Here is a 19873-nt window from a genome sequence, read left to right on the forward strand (position 1 = left end):
GTTAACAATGTGCACTACAGAGATAATTTCATCTGAGCAAGGATGAGTCACTAAAGGGTGAGCTCTTACCGTTGAGTTTCCAGGGCTTGAAGATTTTTCAATATAATTTTCTACATGGTATTACTCAAAATTTCAACCTGTCACTTAAAATCATCTGGCACCTGTTGTACTTTGCTTGGTTTTATTTTGATTTTAAATCCTTCCACATTATGTACCATTAACTCTTTCTGTAATTGATTTGGCTTTTTATTTACAAGAGAAACGATTCCACTGGTTGGAATTGCTGCTGTGATGGACTGGCCAGTGGAAAGGACAATGATGCTTCCCCCGTTGTTAGGAGAGAAATCTGCTCTTGAGTTAGCAGCTATTTATCCGAGCATATAACAACAGTTCTCTCTCTCTCTCTCTCTCTCTCTCTCTCTCTCTCTCTCTCTCTCTCTGTCTAAGTTGAAGCAAAACTACCCAGAAGCACATGGTGGCTACCAGAAACTAAACTCTGGCATTTTCTATGTGGGATCTAGTGACCTACAAGTGTGCTATGTTTATTGACAATGAATGGACTATCTCAGTAAGCTTTCTAAATATAATAGGCTAGCCAGCCCCTGTATGTTCAAGTTTCTGATCCTTACTAAACTGTTCTGAGGATAAGTAACACAATTATCACCTAAGCAAAAGGAGAAAGGAGAGATTAGAGGTGTGGCCAGGAGGAAGATAAGACTGGAAGGCCATTCACCGTGAAGTGGAGTGTGCTTGCCACATAGAGGGGGGTCTCATGACCTTGTGGTGCACGCACAGGCTAGTACCGATCCCTAAAGATCCTGAAGACCATTAGCAAAAGGTGCCAGGCATGAAAGTGATTCCTCTCTCAGAATAGCATGTCACTTGCTCAGAGCCCAGCACACAGTAGGTACTCCTAAAGTGTTTGTCAGTACATGGAAAGTTGCTTTTGTTACTTTTAAAAAGAAGCAGGCAGCACACCAGAACAATATCAGATCCGTTTTTCAGTCACTTGCCCACTGCCAACTCAAAAAGGCTGTCTGGGCAGAGATGACCACTCTCCAGGATACTCCACTTTATACCATACACACAGGACTTCAAAGAGGTTTACCTTCTGCTGACACCCCCTCCACCACCACCCCTCTCACCCACACAGCCCATTTAGGTGGGCTGAAATCTCTCCCTAGCACTATAGCCAGGGGACCCACTGCCCCAACTCCTTATGCAGCCATTTTATTTCCCATGTGGCCATCATAGGAGGAGAGGGCCCTGCAGCTTGGCCCCAGCCCATTTGCACAGGCTTACGTGTTGCCAGGTTGCTTCAGAGGAACAAAAAACACCTTGACCTCTTGAAGAATTAGAAGGGCTATTTTCAGAAACAAGAGCCCAAAAGTTGAACCAAGTTCTTTGTCTCATCTCATGGTGTCTGATCCATTGGCCAATCGGAAGGCATGAGCATAGTTTCCTCAACTCCCTCATGACTCAAGAAGTGACAGGGAGCTTTCACTCACTGGGGTTAACCCGTTACCTGTGAAAACATATCCACTCTTTCTGGCTGCACGAAATGCTTGCCGTCAGGTACACTCTAACTCTTGCTAACTCCATGTATTTCGGACGCGAGCAGGACTCCCTCTGGTTTCTCTTGGCAGGTTTTTTGGAAGTAGACCTTTTTTTCAGACAAACCCCAATCTTTTGGTTTCTAGTCAAGTCTATTAGACTTTGACACTATTCAGGAATTCCTGGATGCAATAACCCTCTAGTAATTCCCAGAACATGTCAGCCAGCCCCATAATGTCCTAAGATTGCTTTCCATACATAGCTCCCCACAAGAACATCATCATGCACATCATCAGAAAGTCTGGCTCGACGCCAGACTCACCTAACGCTTCCCTGCACTTCTTAGATAAGAGCGTTCTTCTCAGGGTAGTAGCCCCGGTAGTCCATTGATTAAAGAGCTTGGCTGTGAGCCAGAAGGTTGGCCATTCGAACCCACCAGTTGTTCTGGGGGAGAAAGGCATGCCAGTCGACTTCTTTGAGGATCACAACTTGGAGACCCCATGAAGCAGTTTTGCCCTCTCCTACAAGTCACTAATAGTCAGAATCAAAGATTTGGGGTGTTCCTGTTGTGGTGGTGGTGGTGGTGGTGGTGGTGGTGGTGATGGTGCAGATTAAGATCTCAGAAACTGAACTTTCAGACAAACTCTGATTTGTCTCTTCAGGACAACAGATGATGCGTTAGCTCCTTGAGACCAGGCCCTGGTGTGATAAGACAGATAGCTGGCAAGGGATGATAGAGACTCACAGGAAGAAACCAATTTGTGGTTATATATTCTGACCTCTCACACTGGGTTCACTCTCTGAGATAAGTTAATAAGAATAAGTGGCCAAAAGAATGTCCACTTTTCAACTGCCAGGGAAAGTCCTGGGTGTTTTAATTGACCACACATTTGTCGCAGTACATCTCCAGTGCTAAGAGGGGACAAGGCAAAGATAGTACGACTCAGTCATGTGCTGTCATGTCCAGCTGTGGGGAGTGGTCACTGCACTCTGATGTAGCCAGAACATTTTGAAACAGTTGAAATTCACCCTGGATGCCATGACACCAAAGCCATGTTGGCAAACTAGAATGTGTTCATATAAGACAGCCAGAAATGCGAGAGACTACAAATTATACTCATTTGTTTTTATCTAAATAGAAAAATGGAGGATAAATGGCCATTCTACACTTCAGGGTACTGCTTTTCTTTTTTCTTCTGAAGTTTACCCAGACGTTTGATTTTTCCTTCAACTGTGGTGAGAATTTGTATACACGACGCGGTGACACTGTGTCTCTCATATTGCTCAAGCGTCACTCTTAGCCATCCGCAGCCCCATCCATTATCCTCATCAAAGGCTCAGAGTCCCTAACAGAGAGTCCTCCTTTCCCTCTCGTCTGTTGCTTATAACCGCTAATGAACTTTGGTCTCTATTTACATGCCTATTCTGGAGCGTTCATAGGAGTGGACCCATCTGACATTTGTCCTTTTGTAACTGACTGAGTTCACCCAGCATAATGTTTTCAAGGTTCATCCGTGACCTTTGGGTGGTTTAAGGAGTTGTAGAGAGAACAGAAACTGGCTTTTTCTGTGAAATTGCAAATACAAAACTTCCTAGTGAGGTCCCAGTAAGACTGTCACCTTTACCCCACAGGTCTGCTTCCTTATTCCCATGGCATTTCCTTGTGTACCAGTTCAAGATTTGCAACTGCAGGGTTCAAGGAGCAGCCTGCACCCTCTGGTTGATAGTTATGGCCTCAGATTGGTCAGTCAGCTGCTGAGTCTCCCTTTTCCACCGCCTAGCAGGTCCTTGGACTGAGAAAGCTTATTTGCTCTCAACCTTCCTGATGCCGTGACCCTTTCATACAGTTCCTCATGGTGTGGTGACTCTAAAATTACTTTCGTTGCTACTTCATAACTATAATTTTGCTACTGTTATGAATCGGGTGGTCCCTGTGAAAGGGTTGTTTGACCCCCAAAGGGGTCTCGACCCACAGGTTGAGAACTGCTGCTCTAAAGCATCACACTTCCGTAAGTACCTAGACAACATGGCAGTCTGTACAGACTCAAAGTGCCAGCTAACAGAGCCTGGCACCATCAATGTCAGCTAGGTGAGTGATTTTTAGACTTTTTTTCTTGCATTGTGACTCGGGAGTAAAGTTGAAATTCAATAATTAGCTCAGCTGGTCATCTTGCAGCATTACCATTAAAAAGCCTGACGTGCCTGTGTAACACGTTGATCAAGTTTTTTACACTTTGCTTAGCTTTCTTTTAATTCTGGGTTAATGTTAGATATTGCATGAAATAAAAATATTAGTCAAACAAAGTTTTCTCACCTCCCCCAAAACAATAACTCAGTGAAGGAAGCAGGTACATCCAGGATGAAGAATGCAGGAAGGAAAGGAAATGAGTGACACTGGGGGACTGAGTTCAAGGGGTACGTCTCAATGAGCATGAGCTCAGGGGCCAGCTGGGTGCACCACTAACCAAAACCTTCTAAGCACCAAGTACTGGGCCGGGTTATGAGACGATGGCTCGGAACTCCCTCGGGCACTAGGACACGAGGGCACGAGGGCACTCTCCCCTCTCTTGGTGGGGAGAGTGGAAGCGTAGCATGAGTTGGCCAATGCACCTATGGGTGAGTGTGCTTCAGTCAGAGGAGCAGAGCGGGCTTGGTGACCAAGAGCTGCAGAGCATTGCTGCGGAGAGTAAGAGGGCACTGGGAAAAACAGAGACTAGAGAAGCAGAGCTCAGAAGCCCAAATAAGATGGGCCACTCAGCATGTATATCGTGACCATATTTTTTTAGGACGTATAGCTATAATCTAGTCTCGGCTATACTTAAGGAGACGGTCGCCTAATTTAAAGTCATGGCAAAGCCAAAGATGAGAGGGTAGATTTGACATGCAGGATATCAGAAGAGAAAGATTCTGAGTGTTTGAGGTGCTTTCTGCTTGAGACGGTCTCCTTCATGTCCCATGTGCCACCTTCATGGGGCTTAAGTCTACCCAAGCGGAAGTCAGCAGGTTCTTCTCTGGAACAGGATCCTTATCACTGACACACATGGTGCACTCGGTGCCAGGCTCCAGTCTCGGCACTCTAGACAGATGGACTCACTACATCGCTTCCTAGCTCCATTTTATGTCTGGCCAAAGTGAGCCACCCACCCCATGCCATCAAGTCGATTCCAACTCCTGGAGGTTTCCAAGAGCGTGAATCTCTGTCGGAGCCGACAGTCGCATCTTCCCCCACGGAGTGGCTGGTTAGGTGTGAACCACGGACTTGTGGTTAGCCAGCCAGTACTTACCCCACAAAACCACCAGAGCTCCTTAAATGGAGGCACAGACAGAGCTGTTCAGTGTGTTCCCTGTAGTCCATTCTTCCTCCTAGTAACCCCGTCAGCCACAGTAGGACTGCTGTGTCGTCCAGTTTCCATCTTCACGAAAACAGCACACCACATCTTTCCCCCTGCAAGCAGCTGGTGGGGTCAAGCCACTGGCCTCTCGGTTCGCAGCCACGTGCGGAAGCCGGGTGACCCTAGAGGTCCCCGCTCTTCCCTCTCCCTCCTGCCATTTCCATGTTCACCAGTCCAGGCTGTCCCAGACCTCTTCCACACGGGATCTATAAAATAAAACCACAGGGGCCCCTGTGCCGAGCCTTTACCCTGCACCCCCAGTGATGATAGAATCGACAGCGCCTGAGAAATCAACCTGCACAGGCCCAGTCCAGCGCCCCCACCTGATGCTTCCCCCACTCTCCGTGTCCCCAGGCTTTTCCAGTGCGCAGGGCCAGTGTCCATTGTAAACCATCGTGTTGTTTTGGCCGAGTCACTTCGAACTCACAGCGACCCGACCACATGTGCCACAGAATGAGACGCTGACCACATGTGCCACAGAATGAGACGCCGACCACATGTGCCACAGAATGAGACGGTGCCCTGCCCGTGCCGTGCTCAAATGGTCATGTTTGAGGCCACTGTCGCAGCCATGAGGTTAATCTTCTCCTGGAGGGTCTTCTATGTTTTTGCTGACTTACTTTACCAAGCGTGGTGTTCTTTCCCAGAAGGGACTGGTCATCCTCAATTCACTGTAAATGCTAGCCGTCTGTGAACCTGCTGCTTAGCGGTGAAGCTCCAATACCAAACGCCCCAGGCGGAAATTGAGGTTGTCTGCTCCCGTAAAGTTCACAGAGACCCCTCCAGCCCATAGCATCACTGTGAACAAGAAGCAACATGATGGTGGGGGGGTTGGGTGTTTGTTTTTGTTTTCAAAAGATAAATGGGTTAAATTTCATTTTCACTTCTAATCCTTTGAGACAAGTAGATTGTCATTCCTGTTTTTTAAATTAATTAATTTATTTATTATTAATTATTTCATGGGAGGGCTCTTACAAATCTTATAACAACCCATCATTCAATTGTAATAAGCACACTGGCATGTATGTTGCCATCAACATTTCCAAAACATTTTCATTCTACTTGAGCGCTTGGTATCAGCACCTCTTCCCCCCCACCCTGCCCTACCCCATTCTGGTGTGTCCTTGATCAGTTACAGATGCATTCTTGTTGCTATTTTGTGTCGTGCCCGGCGGTGGGGTTTTTGTTGGGGTTGGGTGTGGTTGGGCTGGGCTTGTGCGAGAAGAGGTTCCGAGCCTGTGCACTGATTTGAAAGGAGCCTGTGCAGCAAGGGAAGGGGACTGTGAGGCAGCACTTACGACAAACAGAGGTTAATTTAAACCTTACCAAGTGAAGGCAAGTTTACAGAGCATTAGCCTGCAGCAAATAGCCGGTGTCTGTTTGTCGGATGTTTGTAATCCTTCTATGTTAAATTAAATTAAAAAGAAATCTCGGAGGAGAGTCAGGAAATGAGTTTTCCAAGGGGCCCTGCTGAAGCCCATTCTGATATGACTTCCTTTGGCTTCTCTGTTTCGAGTTTGTGAGTTCCTAAGGAAGATTATGTGGCTCTTATCTTCAGAGACTGGTTAAAATATAACCCTTCAGGGCACTAAGATGAGTGTTAAACCGCCTCCAGATTCTGTGGGATAGAGACCAATGGATCGAGTTTTATCTAAGTTCAAATAGGCCTAGTCTTTTGGGCCCAAATTATCTTTTGCTTTAGAGCCTCTGGCTCATTGCAATGTGTCAGCTGCTCTTTCTGCCCCATTCCCAAGCCTGCTTTGAAGACTGTGATGCTTGGAGAAAACCGCCAAATTGTTCTGGTCCTTTAAGAACTTGAACTTGAGGAGCTGGGGTGTGGGTTGGGGGCTGGGGTGGAGCTCACTTAAATGTATTAGATTCACACACAGAAAAGCACTTACTCAGTGGCACCGGGCCAAGGTTCTGGATTTTTTTTCTTTGCCAGTCCTAGCAGACTGGGACCCCAGCAGGCAAGTTTGTCTTAGAGGCCCCAGCAAGGGAGGTAACAGACATGATCCACATGGTGGCCTTGGAGATGCAGAGAATTTAGGTCACCTGGTCCTCTCAGAATGGCAGTGGGATGTGAGTTCCAAGTCTCAGAGACGAAAAGCTGCCTCTAAGCTGATGTGTTTGAATTGCCTGGCACGGAGTCTGTGCTCAAGGAGTAGGCTCCTATAGCTCTCCCCACCCCCACTTAGGCATTTATTCAGCAAGCATGTAAAAATCATTCCTGTCTACTGAGTTAGGCATTTTAAAAGCACACGAACACTAGTGGTAGTTGTTAAAGGAAGCTAGAAACACACTCTGAAGCTCTCCCTGTGAGTGTCATGAAATTGTTAAAACACACCCCAAACCCCAAGAGCAACCCACACACTGCCATCAAGTTGATTCCAGCTCAGAATGACCCAATCTTGGGTTTCCAAGTCTATAAATTTTTACTGAAGCAGCCAGCCTCAACTTGCTCCAACAAATAACTGGTAGGTTTTAAAAGACTGACCTTGCACTGGGCGATCCAAAGATTTCCCCACCTTGCCCAACAAAACCACCGGCAGGGCTCCTAACACACACACGTACACGCACGTGCACACACACATTGTAAATGCACTAGGGAGGACATTCCTGTGTGGAGGGAAGTGGGTGCTCTCCATTAGTGCATGGGGGTGCAACTACTTTGTAGTGTCGGACGCAGAGGAGATCTCCAGGAAATGTGTGTTTGGATGGAATAGAAGCTAGAAAGCCGAGGGGTGGGGTGGGGGTGGGGGGGCGAGAGAAGCAGTGAGAAGAACATGGACCCTTGGGAGGCAGATGCTGGGTTTCCCCAGAACCCAAGCCTAACTGACATTTTTTAAATGAGTAAGAAGCCACCATAGTAAATGAGGCCATCTTCCTTTATGAGCGGCAGAGGTGCCAGAACCCAGGACACTGCCAGTACCCCCACGGATCACAGGGGAGCTTAGGGAGCAAACTTGGGAGGGAGAACACAAGTTAAAACCATGTCCTCTACTTGTAATGTTTTCTCTGCTTCCACTCCTGCCTTCTGCTTCTCAACCCACCACCCTCCCCAAATAGTGCTTTCCCGTGGGGCTCTGGTGCCGCGGACTGACTGCTATTCCCGAGAAGAGCTTTCTTGTTTCCTCGTGGGTGGATTTGAGTCGGGGGAATGGGGGCACATGGGAAGTAAAGGAGAACTTCTCAGTTAGACAGTATCTCAGCCACTCCAAATCCTTCTAGATAACACAAAGAGAAGGGGTTAGTCATGTGTACATGAGACATGGGAAACGATCGTTTTTCCCAGGAAAACATGAAAGGCCTCCGAAGTAGTACTCAAAGAGCTCCTGACAGCATCTTGATGGCTTCTTGCTTCCATTCAGATAACTGGGTTTTCTCCAGAAAGGACACTTGTAAACGCTTCCTTTCTTTGCCAAGTCATCTAATAACTTTCACTTGGAAGGTGTTTTTTTTTCTTTTTTTTAAAAAAAATCATTTGTAAAGGAAGTTAGGAATCGATCCTTATCTACAGACTAAGTAACTAAGGGATCGCCCTGAGTGGGGGCATTCCCTTCTGAGCCACAGAAACGCAGGGTTGGGTTGCCTGATCTGTGTGGAGACTCTGTGAGTCTCAGCTGCAAAAACTAAGCCAAACGCAAAGCCAACCCATAGTGACCTTACAGGACAGGGCAGAACTGCCCCGTGAGTTCCCGAGACTGTTAAGAGGAGTCGAAAGCCCTGTCTTTTCTCCCACGGAGTGGCGGGTGGTTTGCAACTTCAGGCCTTGGCAGGCTGTAACCACTCTGCCACCAGGGCTGCATAGACAGGTGGAAGTGTGGCCTGTTGAAGTCGCTGGGTAGCACAGTTAATCCACTTGGCTGCCAACCAGACCCACGTGGTTTGTTTTATGGTTTTAGTGGTGATGTTTGGTCCTAGCCAAACACCTGGAGAGGTGTTTTGTGAAGCAAAGCCCTGGGGAATAAGGTTCAGGTACCGCTTGAGTCAGGAGAAGAGAATGTGAGACTAATAACAATGTCAGCTTTTGTCAGACGATGACCCCTGCCCAGCCTCTCCCGCCTGTCCACTCTGTTCCTGCCCGACACCCCTCCACAGAGAAACTGCACTCCAAGCACATGTCAACAGACGGGCACTTGGCCCAAGGGCACTTGGCTCTGCTGGACATGTCTGGAACAAATGGGAGAGGAGGCCACACATGCCCTGTCCATGGCAGGGGCATGCAGAGCGAGCTTGTGACGGCAATGATAGTCCAGGGGTGCTGTCTCTGGAAATTCACTCTCCTCAGCAGATCTACGCCCGGATTGTAGTGCCCACTAGGGAGGTGGTGGGAAGTGGTACCTTATAACACATATTCAACATCAATGTAGTTCCAATAATCTTTTTAAGACAGAAAGTAAAACTGGATAAAAATCTTTACCGGCAGTGAAATGCTTTGCCGCCGTAGCCTCTCCACTAAGCCCAGTGGAAGGAAGAACCGGTCAGAGACAGGTGAAAAGATCCAGAAAGAACAAGCGTCAAACCCAGCTCCTGCCCTCGCACCATCCCCACCTGCTTGATAGGTGTGTGTGTGTGTGTGTTTGTGTGTGTGTGTTGCTTGAATAACTGAACAAAGTAAACTTAATGAATGTGAGTGACAGATTGAGTGGTGTGCTTTGTGTGTGTGTGTGTGTGTGTACGTGTGTGTGTTTTCCTTTCATTCAGGCAATAGCTTGTCAACAGCATTAACTCTGTGTGTCTTCCTGTGTTTGTTTCGTCAACACCTGGGTGGACTCCGAGACAGTCCCTGCCAGGAGGAGCTCAGAGCCCAGCAGGAAGGGGCCTCTCCATTCCGGGATGCAAACACCTCTGTCCCACCATCTAGCCCCTTGACCTCTTTGCTTGCGTCCAGGCACCTGGCCTCTGTGTCCTCACTACCTGCCTCTTCCTTCAGGGCATGAACTACCTGGAAGACCGCCGCCTGGTGCACCGTGACCTTGCAGCGAGGAACGTCCTGGTGAAGACGCCGCAGCACGTCAAGATCACGGATTTTGGGCTGGCCAAGCTGCTCGGTGCTGAGGAGAAGGAGTACCACGCCGAGGGAGGCAAAGTGAGGAGCAATGTGACCTGTCCAAGTCCCCATCTCCCCACTGCGCATCGCGTTTGCCACAGTGTCTAACTGCCGTAGGGGGCAGACGTTCTCAGAAGGTTCCAAGTGAGGTCACAGCAGCTGCCACCGCCAGCCAGGTGTCTGGCAGCTGAAGCTGAGCAGCTTTGGGAGCAGGATTTTCTAGGAGAGGGAGCAAAGTTGCTTCTCACCTATGCGGTGGTCACAGACAGCACAGATACGTCCCCTTCCGTCTCCCCATGATAGTTTGCAAAGCTTAGATTTCAACTGCCCCTTCAGGAAGTAAGCTTCTTCAAAAGCGCTGCAGGGAAATGGACTAGCTAAGTGGCGGCTCACTGCTGTTGGGGACAATAAACAGGAACACTGCTGGTCCTGTTCCCCATGCTCCATGGGTCTGACTCATGCCTGGGACGGGCAGTGCTTGCATTGGCTCCCTTCTCACTGTCTGCCTGGGGAGCCACCCATGGCTGGGGGCTCAAGCTAACCTTTAGGCAGTCCGGAGTGTGCTGCTGCTGCTTTGGATGCAATCAGTTGCGTGTGTCTTGGTGTTGCCCCTGCCTGCACGGCTCAAGCAGCTGCCAACCCTATGACCCTAGGCCCTGCAAGCACACACAGTTACTGGGCAGTCAGACCACAGACAAGAGCAGGACCTCACGCCACCCGCGGGTGCACTTGGCTCGGCCAGAACAGCCTATGGCCTCCGTTATCTTCAGCTGTTGCATTCATGAAATGCACTCTGGCCTGGCAGAGTAATCCGCATCAGATCAACTTCAAACCTGCTCCTGTAGTTGGGAGGAGCCCAGGCAGGGGACTGCCTGGTTCCCCTCGGTGTGTCCCTTGTAATTAGTCCCAGTGTGATTTAATGTTCTTTTACAGAGGGGAGCTAATAGTTGTTTTAATACGTTCTTTCTCCTTCCTCCAAGGTTCCTATTAAATGGATGGCTCTGGAATCAATTCTACACCGAATCTATACCCACCAAAGTGATGTCTGGAGCTACGGTGAGTGAAAACCCTAACAATGCTGCTGAATTGGTCCTGCGGTTGAGCTGGGTTTCTCCTTGTCGGTTGACATGATCCGCTCTGCCAGCCCAGGCTTGGCTTTCCGGACCAGGAGTACTGACCATGCCGTTGTTGTCCACCTATGATGCTCAGATAAAATGACAAAGGCAGTAGAGTTTCATGGCCGTAGTAAAGGTGACTTGCGACAAGGATGAAACTTGTCTGGAAGAGAGAAGAAAGGGAGAAAGAGTATGCACCAAGAAATGCCCCTTCCTTAAAAAAGCAAACCAAACTGGGCCTCTCGCTGCGAAGCTGAAGTGAATCAAATGGTGGTGACAGATGAGGTTTCATGGAGAAGACTCTCCAGCAGAGAAATGAGGTTTTGATGATCAACTCACTAATGGCAATTGTTCCGTTCAGTGAATGGTAGTCTTTGTATATTAGCGATAATGGCTAGACTAAAATGCATTTCGAGGTGATGTCTAAGGACAGAGCAAATCGTTATTGCTTCCACCTCTAATAGAGGGCCATCTCCGGAGGATCTGCGTCTCCATTTCCTTCACCAGGCCCCACAGGAGCAACCCCAGACTCACAAGGGGATTCCATCTTCTTTAAACGTGCCTTGTACATTAATGCTGCCTCCCTGCCTTTGTACAAATGTTCTCCTGGGCCTCCAAAGGCCTCCTCTTAAAAAAAAAAATATATATATATATATATTTCCTTGAGCAGCTGTACCGTTATCACAATGCATTTTCAAATGTCAACCAGCAATCTGCTGAAAGACTTGGAAAATGCTTTGTGCAGGATTATGAATTATCACTGCCCTTAGTCATTTCAAGTAATGAGAACTAACCTCTGTACAAATATCTGTGCTTCACGGATAATTCTTTTAATGACACAGAGTCAACTTTCACTTAGGGGGACCCCTGCAGGCCAGAGGATAGTGTGCTTGAAGAGTGTTCGATGGCACGTGTTCAGAAGTAGGTGTGCAGTTTTTCAAAGTGCCTCTGCTTAGAATCACATCCATCTCCAGCCTTTCGGTGACTGTACACGTTAACCGACTGTGCTGCCCAGGGAAGCCCCGTGTGTACTGGGGGAGGGAGTAATGGAAGACATTTCTAAAAGGCATCCAATCATTCGGAACATTCCTTTCCTTGCCTCCTCGGACCACACCCCACACGTAAAACAAAAATCACTACTAGTTTTCTCATATTCTAACTAATTGGTCATAAGCAGAGGCTTTTTTCTATCTCTTTAGCTACATCATATCTCTCTACAAAGGAAAGGATCTTTGCAGGTTTGTTAAGTGAATAAGCGATATTTTTTAACGTGCCTGCGAACTGCCTGCGATTAGTGGACTAAACAAGGAAATAACCTGCGTTGATAGCTTGTTTGTTTCGATGTCAAGAAAGGTTTGCTCCCCAGGAAGGACGGGGACAGTACTTCTCTTTCCCACTCCTCTCTCTAGTCCCCGGTATTTCCATTGTCACTCACCATGCCAACCGCCACCCTTCAAAGACACCACAGCAGTGGTCTTTTGAATGGTCCTCTCTTCCTGGTGTGTGAGGACCCCTCGCATCCTTTCTCGACAGTGGACCACACATGTCATTTAATTATAGCAGACTTTCACTTTTCTTTTTAGCATCCTCCTTTGATTTCCAAGTATGTTCCAAATAAAATCTAAACTCTTAACATGACTTATAAGCTTCCTGAATGCGCTGGATCAACCCACCTTTCCCAGGTCCGAGGGCTCCATCCTTCTCTGCTCTGTCAATACATGAAAGCTCTGTCGAATTCAATGACAGCCCCTCCAAATGTTTTTAAGTAGTATCAGACATCAAGTATAACTAGAGATGTCATGTGCCTTAACTTCATCAGAAGTTGTGTTTTCAGTTGTTACATAACCTGCTCTCTCTTGGCTGTACACTAAAATTGTTGGACTATGAGACTGAATTTTTAGTTTTCAACGCATATCCTGTTACTCCACTCTTTCATCTTCAATTAACCAAACCTTTATTTCAGTAAGTTAGCTATACACTGTCTTCCACTGAGGAGTTGAAAAGAGAATCCATACCAGCCTTTAGCCCTTACCCTACCACTAAGCTCTTACCCATACCCACGTGGACATTCCCCTCTTCATTTACGTAGACCCTTAGAGCCCTACCATTCCACAGGAATTCATGGTGTACTTGTAAGCACTTTATTAAACCTAGAAGTACTTTTTAGACTTCGTGGCTTATTTTTCTAAAACAGACTTACATTCTTAGACACCCTATAGAAGTCCCCATGAGTCAGAATTAACTTTATGGAAGTGGGCTTGGTGGGGGGTGGGGGGTTGTTTTTGCACTTCTGTGATTTCTTTTTGATGAGTGTGTGTTCCTGTTTCACATCATAACAGTACTCATGTCAACACTGTTGTGTTGTTATTCTTAAAGTTTACATTATTTGGTCACAGCTACCTGTGTTTTATGCTGGGTTTTCTAGATAAACAGAGGCAGTAACACTCATATGTGTATAAGAAAGAAATTTATATTAAGAAAGAAATTTTTATCAAGATAGTACCCCCCATAGCTACAGAGAGGGCCAGCCCAGTCCCAGTCAAGTGTGTGGATCAGATGTTAGCTAGAGGCCCTTCCCAGCTCACATAGCTGGAAGCAATGAACCAGGAAGCAGAAAGACTGAAGGTCAACGGAGGCAGAGTCCAAGGTAATCTAGGCTAACAGGCAACCTGTCAAGCTGCCAACAGCTCCCCTGGTCAGCAGGTCACCTGGTGCCTGCTATACCCAGAAATCAGACTCCAAGCCAGCAGGAAGAAAAAGAGAGAGTCAATTCCACCCTCTATTTATACATCTGAAATAGGCCACACCCCCAAGTAGACATCATCAGACTGTGAACTGCACTTATGGAAGAGGTCTTATTGCCACACGATTGAGGATCCTGGTCCAGCCAATTGACCCCAAACCTAACTATCACACAAGGCAATAAGCATCTTCTTATTTCATTCACACACCATGGTGTGAGACAGACACAGACATTCTTTGGAAATATCTTGGGCATGATTTCTGACTGTCACAGTAAAACATATGTTGCAATAATGAAGATCATATGTATATTTTTAAATCTCCCTGTGTATTCAAAAGTTATGTTATACAGTTTACACTATATGGTAGCCTCTTAGGAGCACTGGTGGTGCAGAGGGTTAAGTTTTAGGCTGCTAACTGCAAGACAAGTGGTTCACACCCAACAACTGATGGTGGAAGAAAGATCAATGTTTCCATTCTTCTTTCAGCCTTCATTATTTATGGCCTAGCTTTGTCCAAGGATTTAAAATGCCAAGGGTGTAATAATAGCTTTAGGAAATGTTTGAAATACTGTGAGAATTACCAGAATGGGACAGAGAGACATGAAGTGAGAGCATGCTATTAGAAAACAGGTACTGATAGACTTCCTAGTTACTGGAGACCCACCGACTTTCAAATCTGTAAAATACCATACTCTTTAGGAAGTGCATTAAGAAAATTCCCAGAAAGCACGTTTTGTCTGTTGTCGTCCCATTTTACAGAAAGGAAAACTGAGCTTTTGAGCAGTCAAACAAATTGCTTCAGGAGAGAGAAACAGAGGCTTCTAAACCTTTCGGAGCAGTGGTTTTAAGAGATGAATGAACGAGAGGGTGTTGTGTTTGTCATGGGATCCATAAGGTGACCACTTGGTCGTGTGATCGAATCTGATGATCTCCTCAGGTGTTACAGTTTGGGAGTTGATGACCTTCGGATCCAAGCCTTATGATGGAATCCCTGCCAGTGAGATCTCATCGATCCTGGAAAAAGGAGAGCGCCTTCCACAGCCGCCCATCTGCACCATTGACGTCTACATGATCATGGTTAAATGTGAGCACCATGAGGGGCTGTGTACCCATGCGGAGCTGAGCTCGGCCACTGTGTTAGTCTGGGTGGACTAGAGAAATACATTCATGGATACTCCGGTGTGTATAAGAAAGAGCTTTATACACCAGAGCAACTGAACATTGAGGAAATATCCCAGCCCAGTGCAGATCAATTCCATAAGTCTGATATTAGCCCATATGCCCAATGCCATTCTGTAAATTCCTCTTCAGACTCATATAACACATGTCATGATGCGAGTGCAGGAAGATCAGAGGCCAGTGGATGGGAAAGTCTTGTGGATCCAGTGGCGGTGGAGGCATCTCGGGTCGGGCAGGGATCTCCACGTGGCTCCTCCAGCTCCTGGACTCTAGCTAGGTCCATTGTCTTGGCAACAGGAATGTCTTGTAGGGAATGAGCATGTATCTGGCCTCCAGTGAGCCATTTGTCTCTGTTTGTGCCTCCCAACGGAGGTCCTCCAGCTGCGACCTGATTGACAGACTAGACTCCACCCCTCCGCATTTGACACCAGATTATGTCACTACCACAGCCGCTCAGGACCCTTTGGTACCTCAGGAGCCATCGCTGCTTTTAGTCAAACAACTTTAGGCTCCAGGTCCTTGTACAAACGTGTGGCATTTTTCAGGGCAGGCACATCACCCAAAGACATCTGTTCGCTAACCCTCCTCCAAACATTCTTCAGAAAGCAATTACTGACTCCCCCAACAAGCTGACCTGACATTTGCCCAAGTTTGCAAGTAAATAAAAGCAAAGGCTACTCCAAAACACCCATCTTCTCCGAGTGGCTCAATGAAATACCAAGCAGCCCCACATTGCAAAGCCTGTTACCAAAGCATGTTTTGAAAAGATCTAACGGGGAGTAACCCCACAGGGCTAACAGAGTCAACATTTCAACCCATGGGTTGACGTCAGATCTTTGGCAGTGTGGCGCGTCAACATCTGACTCCAAATAAACATGTGCAGTTGGATTGGTGCTGCTGTTTCCCCACCGGAATCACAAGTCCCGTGGACCCTGGAGATCGAGCTACGTGGGTGATCAAGCCTTTCCCCAGGAGGTAGTAACAGGATTGTGATAGGGCCACGTGGATGTGCTCACATTCCAAGCTCTACGGCACAGAGGTCATCTATTTTAAGTCCCTTGTTTGGCTTGAGGAAGCTGGGATCCAAAGGGTTCCGTGATTTGTCTGAAGGTCACAGAGCAGTCTGGCCTAAAATAGCTTGACATCATACTGATGGAAAAGAGATGTGAACTCTCAAAAGGCTGGAGGATTTCCGTCCACGGCTGCTCCTCCAGCTTGTTTAATCTAGGCTGAAGTCACTATGTAATCAAGTGGCACTAGTGTAGTTAGCAAAAGGGGCTCTAGTTTGCATGCATGACTCTTACCTGCTAGTGAGTGGATTCTGACACATGGTAACAACCATGTGTATCCAAAGTAGGATTGTGATCCATACAGTTCCACTGGCTGGTTTTTCAAAAGCAGATCACCAGACCTTTCTTCTGAGGCACCTCTGGCTGGACCTCAAAATTCACTAAGCATTGGCACACATCCCCCCGCCCCATGCATGCGTGATTACTCAATCATAATTACTGAATATGTAAAACAATGAAGGTGCTGGAGCTTGGGGTTCCCAAACTCCAAGCTCCTGGAAGCTTTTCTATTTCTTTCCATTGAATATGCTTTCCCATTTGAAAGGTGTTGAATATAAAGGAGGGTAACTGTGAAGTAAAGATGTTGCCCAATATACTCGACACGAAGAGATCACACATCAGAGTAGCTCATTGGTAGCCATTGGGGATCATGACACAAAACGCTGACCAAAGAATAGGAAGGTTGTAGAAAATTAAGGAAGTGAATGTCACTCTGAGCCCTGGTTGCACCGTGTGTTACATATTGGGATGCTAACCACAAGGTAAGCAGTTCGAAACCAGCGAGGGACAAAAATGAGGGTTTCTCCTTTCGTAAAGAGTTAGTCTGAGAAACCACGTGGGGCAGTTCTACCCTGTCCTGTAGAGTTGGTATGAGTCAGAAGCAGCTCCGGGGCAGTAAGTGAGTGAGAGGTCCCTCTGATTCAAATCTGTGATATCATCATGGTCTTTTGACATTAGGTCTGTCCCAAAGATCGCAGTCTCTTTATCATTTGGTTGTCTCAAATGGTCTCATCTTAAATGCTTCCAAGTATACCATCTCTATGAGTCCTTCAAGAGTTATAACTGCCTTGTTTTCTTCCACTTCCCCCCAGGCTGGATGATAGATGCAGATAGTCGCCCAAAGTTCCGGGAGTTGATCAATGAATTCTCCAAAATGGCCCGTGACCCTCAGCGCTACCTTGTCATCCAGGTACCAGACCTCAGACTGCATTTTTACTGAGAAAAGCCCCTTTCAGGAGCATCCGGTGTGTATGTGTTCCACCGTATGCCAGTGTGGCCTTTTTGTTTTCTAATATAAACCCAGAGCCTTCAACCTAATCTCATCTAAGCCACAGGCCAAGGGAAATTCATTTGTGTTCCCTACCCTCCCTCAGTTTTACCATCTCCTTCTAAACTCTGCATAACCAGGCAGTTTTCCCACAAGCTCCACGTGTCCCTTTCCAATTTCAAGTAGCCAGAACTTGAGCCTGGTATCATGGAGAGGCCAGACTTTGGGGCAAAGCAAACCTAGGCTCACTCCCTCCCTGTATCACCTCAGGCAACCCATCTGTTAACCTAGCTCCTTGTCTAATATACAGTGAATAAAACCAGCCTCCTTGAGGCATTTTAAAGAATCACAAAACAATGCATTCAAAACCTAGTGCACAACAGCACGGTGCACGCCCAGTGCATGGGGCTGCTGCTGCTTTATGCTCTTGGTACTTAGACATCACAGTATTCTTAATGTTGTCATTTCAGGCAGTGAGGCGGGGGAGGGAGCAATACTTCAGAGAAACCAAACAACTCTAACACCAAACTCACTGCCAGAGAGTCAATTCTGCCTCATAACAATCTTATAAGTCGAGCCCCTGAGACGGTCACTTCTTATGGAAATAGAAAGGCCTGTCTCTCTCCCATGGAGTGGCCGGGGGATTCAAGGCAGAGACCTTGCAAATACCAGCCCAACTCATAACCCCCCCGGGACCCCTTCTGAGAAACAGGGGGGTCTTCCTACAATTAAGTTGGCAAACGTCCTGGCACCTACTAACAATAGAGGTGGAATCACGTCTATGAGCCCTGCTAATCATCTCGAAATCTCTGCACCAGGGTGATGAGCGAATGCACCTGCCAAGCCCCACAGACTCAAACTTCTACCGCGCCCTGATGGGTGAAGAGGACATGGAAGACGTCGTGGACGCAGACGAGTACCTCATTCCACAGCAAGGCTTCTTCAACAGCCCTTCCACTTCACGAACCCCCCTTCTCAATTCTCTGGTATGAAACCTCGCTCTGTCTCTCGAGGTGGGCCTTCCAGTTAGAGCAATCCACTGCCCTCAGATGGATTCTTACTCCCAGCAACCTGACAGGACAGGACAGGACAGAACGATTCCTTTGGGTTTCCGTGGCTCTAAGTCTGTACAGGAGCAGACAGCTGTTTCTTTCTCGTGAGGAACGGCTGGGGGGTGTGAACAACTGGCTCTGCGCTGGTAGCAGTCCACCACTTAACGCATTGAACCACAAAACGGGTATGAACCATACCTGTCTGGTAAAATTCAAACAGACCAGGAAGAATAGTTTCACCAAACGGTAACACCAAAATTATATCACTCTATTACGCATTGCATGGCAGTGCAACAACTTGCTAATGATCTTTCTCAAGAGCAGGATTAACTCAGAACTAAAGCAAATCTTTCTGTAAAGCCAATGATTCAAGGCAGAATGTCAACGCCTTTAAATAGAACCCCTGAATGAGACCTAGCACCTGCAGGTGGTGGGGATGTGTGAAAATACACCAGCACCTCAGCTGTTTCTTTTTTTTTTTTTTTCAGAGCACAACCAGCAATAATTCCACTGTGGCCTGCATCGACAGAAACGGGGTATGTACGCGCACCAAGTAGACCAGAGTTAAGCCATGGCTCTATGTGTCATCTCTACTGTTCACAGAAAATTCGCTCTTCTTTTTCCTTCTTAACTCTCCTTCATGGGCACGGCTTTAAAGCGGGCAGTTAGCTATCATGCGGTGGACAGGGGTTCATGGACCAGCAGCAGCTGGCAGTGACAGACACGCCAATTGCCTGGCCACTGCCCCAACATAATGAACCAGGATCTCAAGGGCAGGGCCCTGCACTCTGGCTGCGAACCAACCTCGCAGGTGACGCAGACGTAGGAGAGGGTGGGAACCTTGACAGGCATTCTCACTGCCCAGGATAGAAATCACCAGCCAAGTACGGCTGTTTAAAGTTTTTGTTAATGCAAGGTAAAATTAAGCTCCCCACACATCCCGAGTGTTCACTAACAACAAGCGAGACATTTTCACCACTGTCGCCAGTTCTGTTGGACCATAGGGGCCAGGCCTTGCTGCTCCTTGCCCTGTCACCCACAGATCCCTACGGGGCCCCTGGCCTGCAGTGTGGATATCATCTGGGGCCTCGTGAGCAATGCAGAAGGCCAGGTCTTGCCCCCGATGCACTGGATCTTAATCTAGATTTCAATACCACCGTGGGTGATTCTTTTTGTGTACATTAATGTTTGAGAAGCACTGGATTTTTTTTTCATCTGCCACCTTGCCTCCCCAGCAGAGCTGCCCTGTCAAGGAGGACAGCTTCTTACAGCGGTACAGCTCCGATCCCACGGGCACTCTGACCGAAGAGAACATCGAAGACAGTTTCCTCCCAGTGCCAGGTGAGCGGCTTGTTCTACAAACAGCTGGTCTTGGTGCCAGGCTGGGTGTTTCCTTCCACCTGGGGGGCCTGATGTTGATGCTGAGGTGGCGACAGGCACCGCTAAG

General features: G+C 47.5%; 1 protein-coding gene across 2 annotated transcripts in view; it reads left to right on the top strand.

The window, feature by feature from the left end:
• Positions 1–19873, top strand: part of EGFR (epidermal growth factor receptor) — a 210259-nt gene that overhangs the window by 182755 nt on the left and 7631 nt on the right. Inside the window, exons 21-27 of one of the 2 annotated variants that reach the window (XM_075558154.1) lie at positions 9883–10038; positions 10980–11055; positions 14796–14942; positions 17199–17296; positions 18193–18360; positions 18915–18962; positions 19662–19767. In XM_075558154.1, coding sequence (XP_075414269.1) covers positions 9883–10038; positions 10980–11055; positions 14796–14942; positions 17199–17296; positions 18193–18360; positions 18915–18962; positions 19662–19767 — 799 coding nt within the window. The remainder of the gene's footprint in view (positions 1–9882; positions 10039–10979; positions 11056–14795; positions 14943–17198; positions 17297–18192; positions 18361–18914; positions 18963–19661; positions 19768–19873) is intronic. The other variant, XM_075558156.1, reaches the window with a different exon arrangement.

This window comes from Tenrec ecaudatus, chromosome 9 (assembly GCF_050624435.1).
Source record: "Tenrec ecaudatus isolate mTenEca1 chromosome 9, mTenEca1.hap1, whole genome shotgun sequence".
In the NCBI taxonomy this organism is placed as follows: domain Eukaryota; kingdom Metazoa; phylum Chordata; class Mammalia; order Afrosoricida; family Tenrecidae; genus Tenrec; species Tenrec ecaudatus.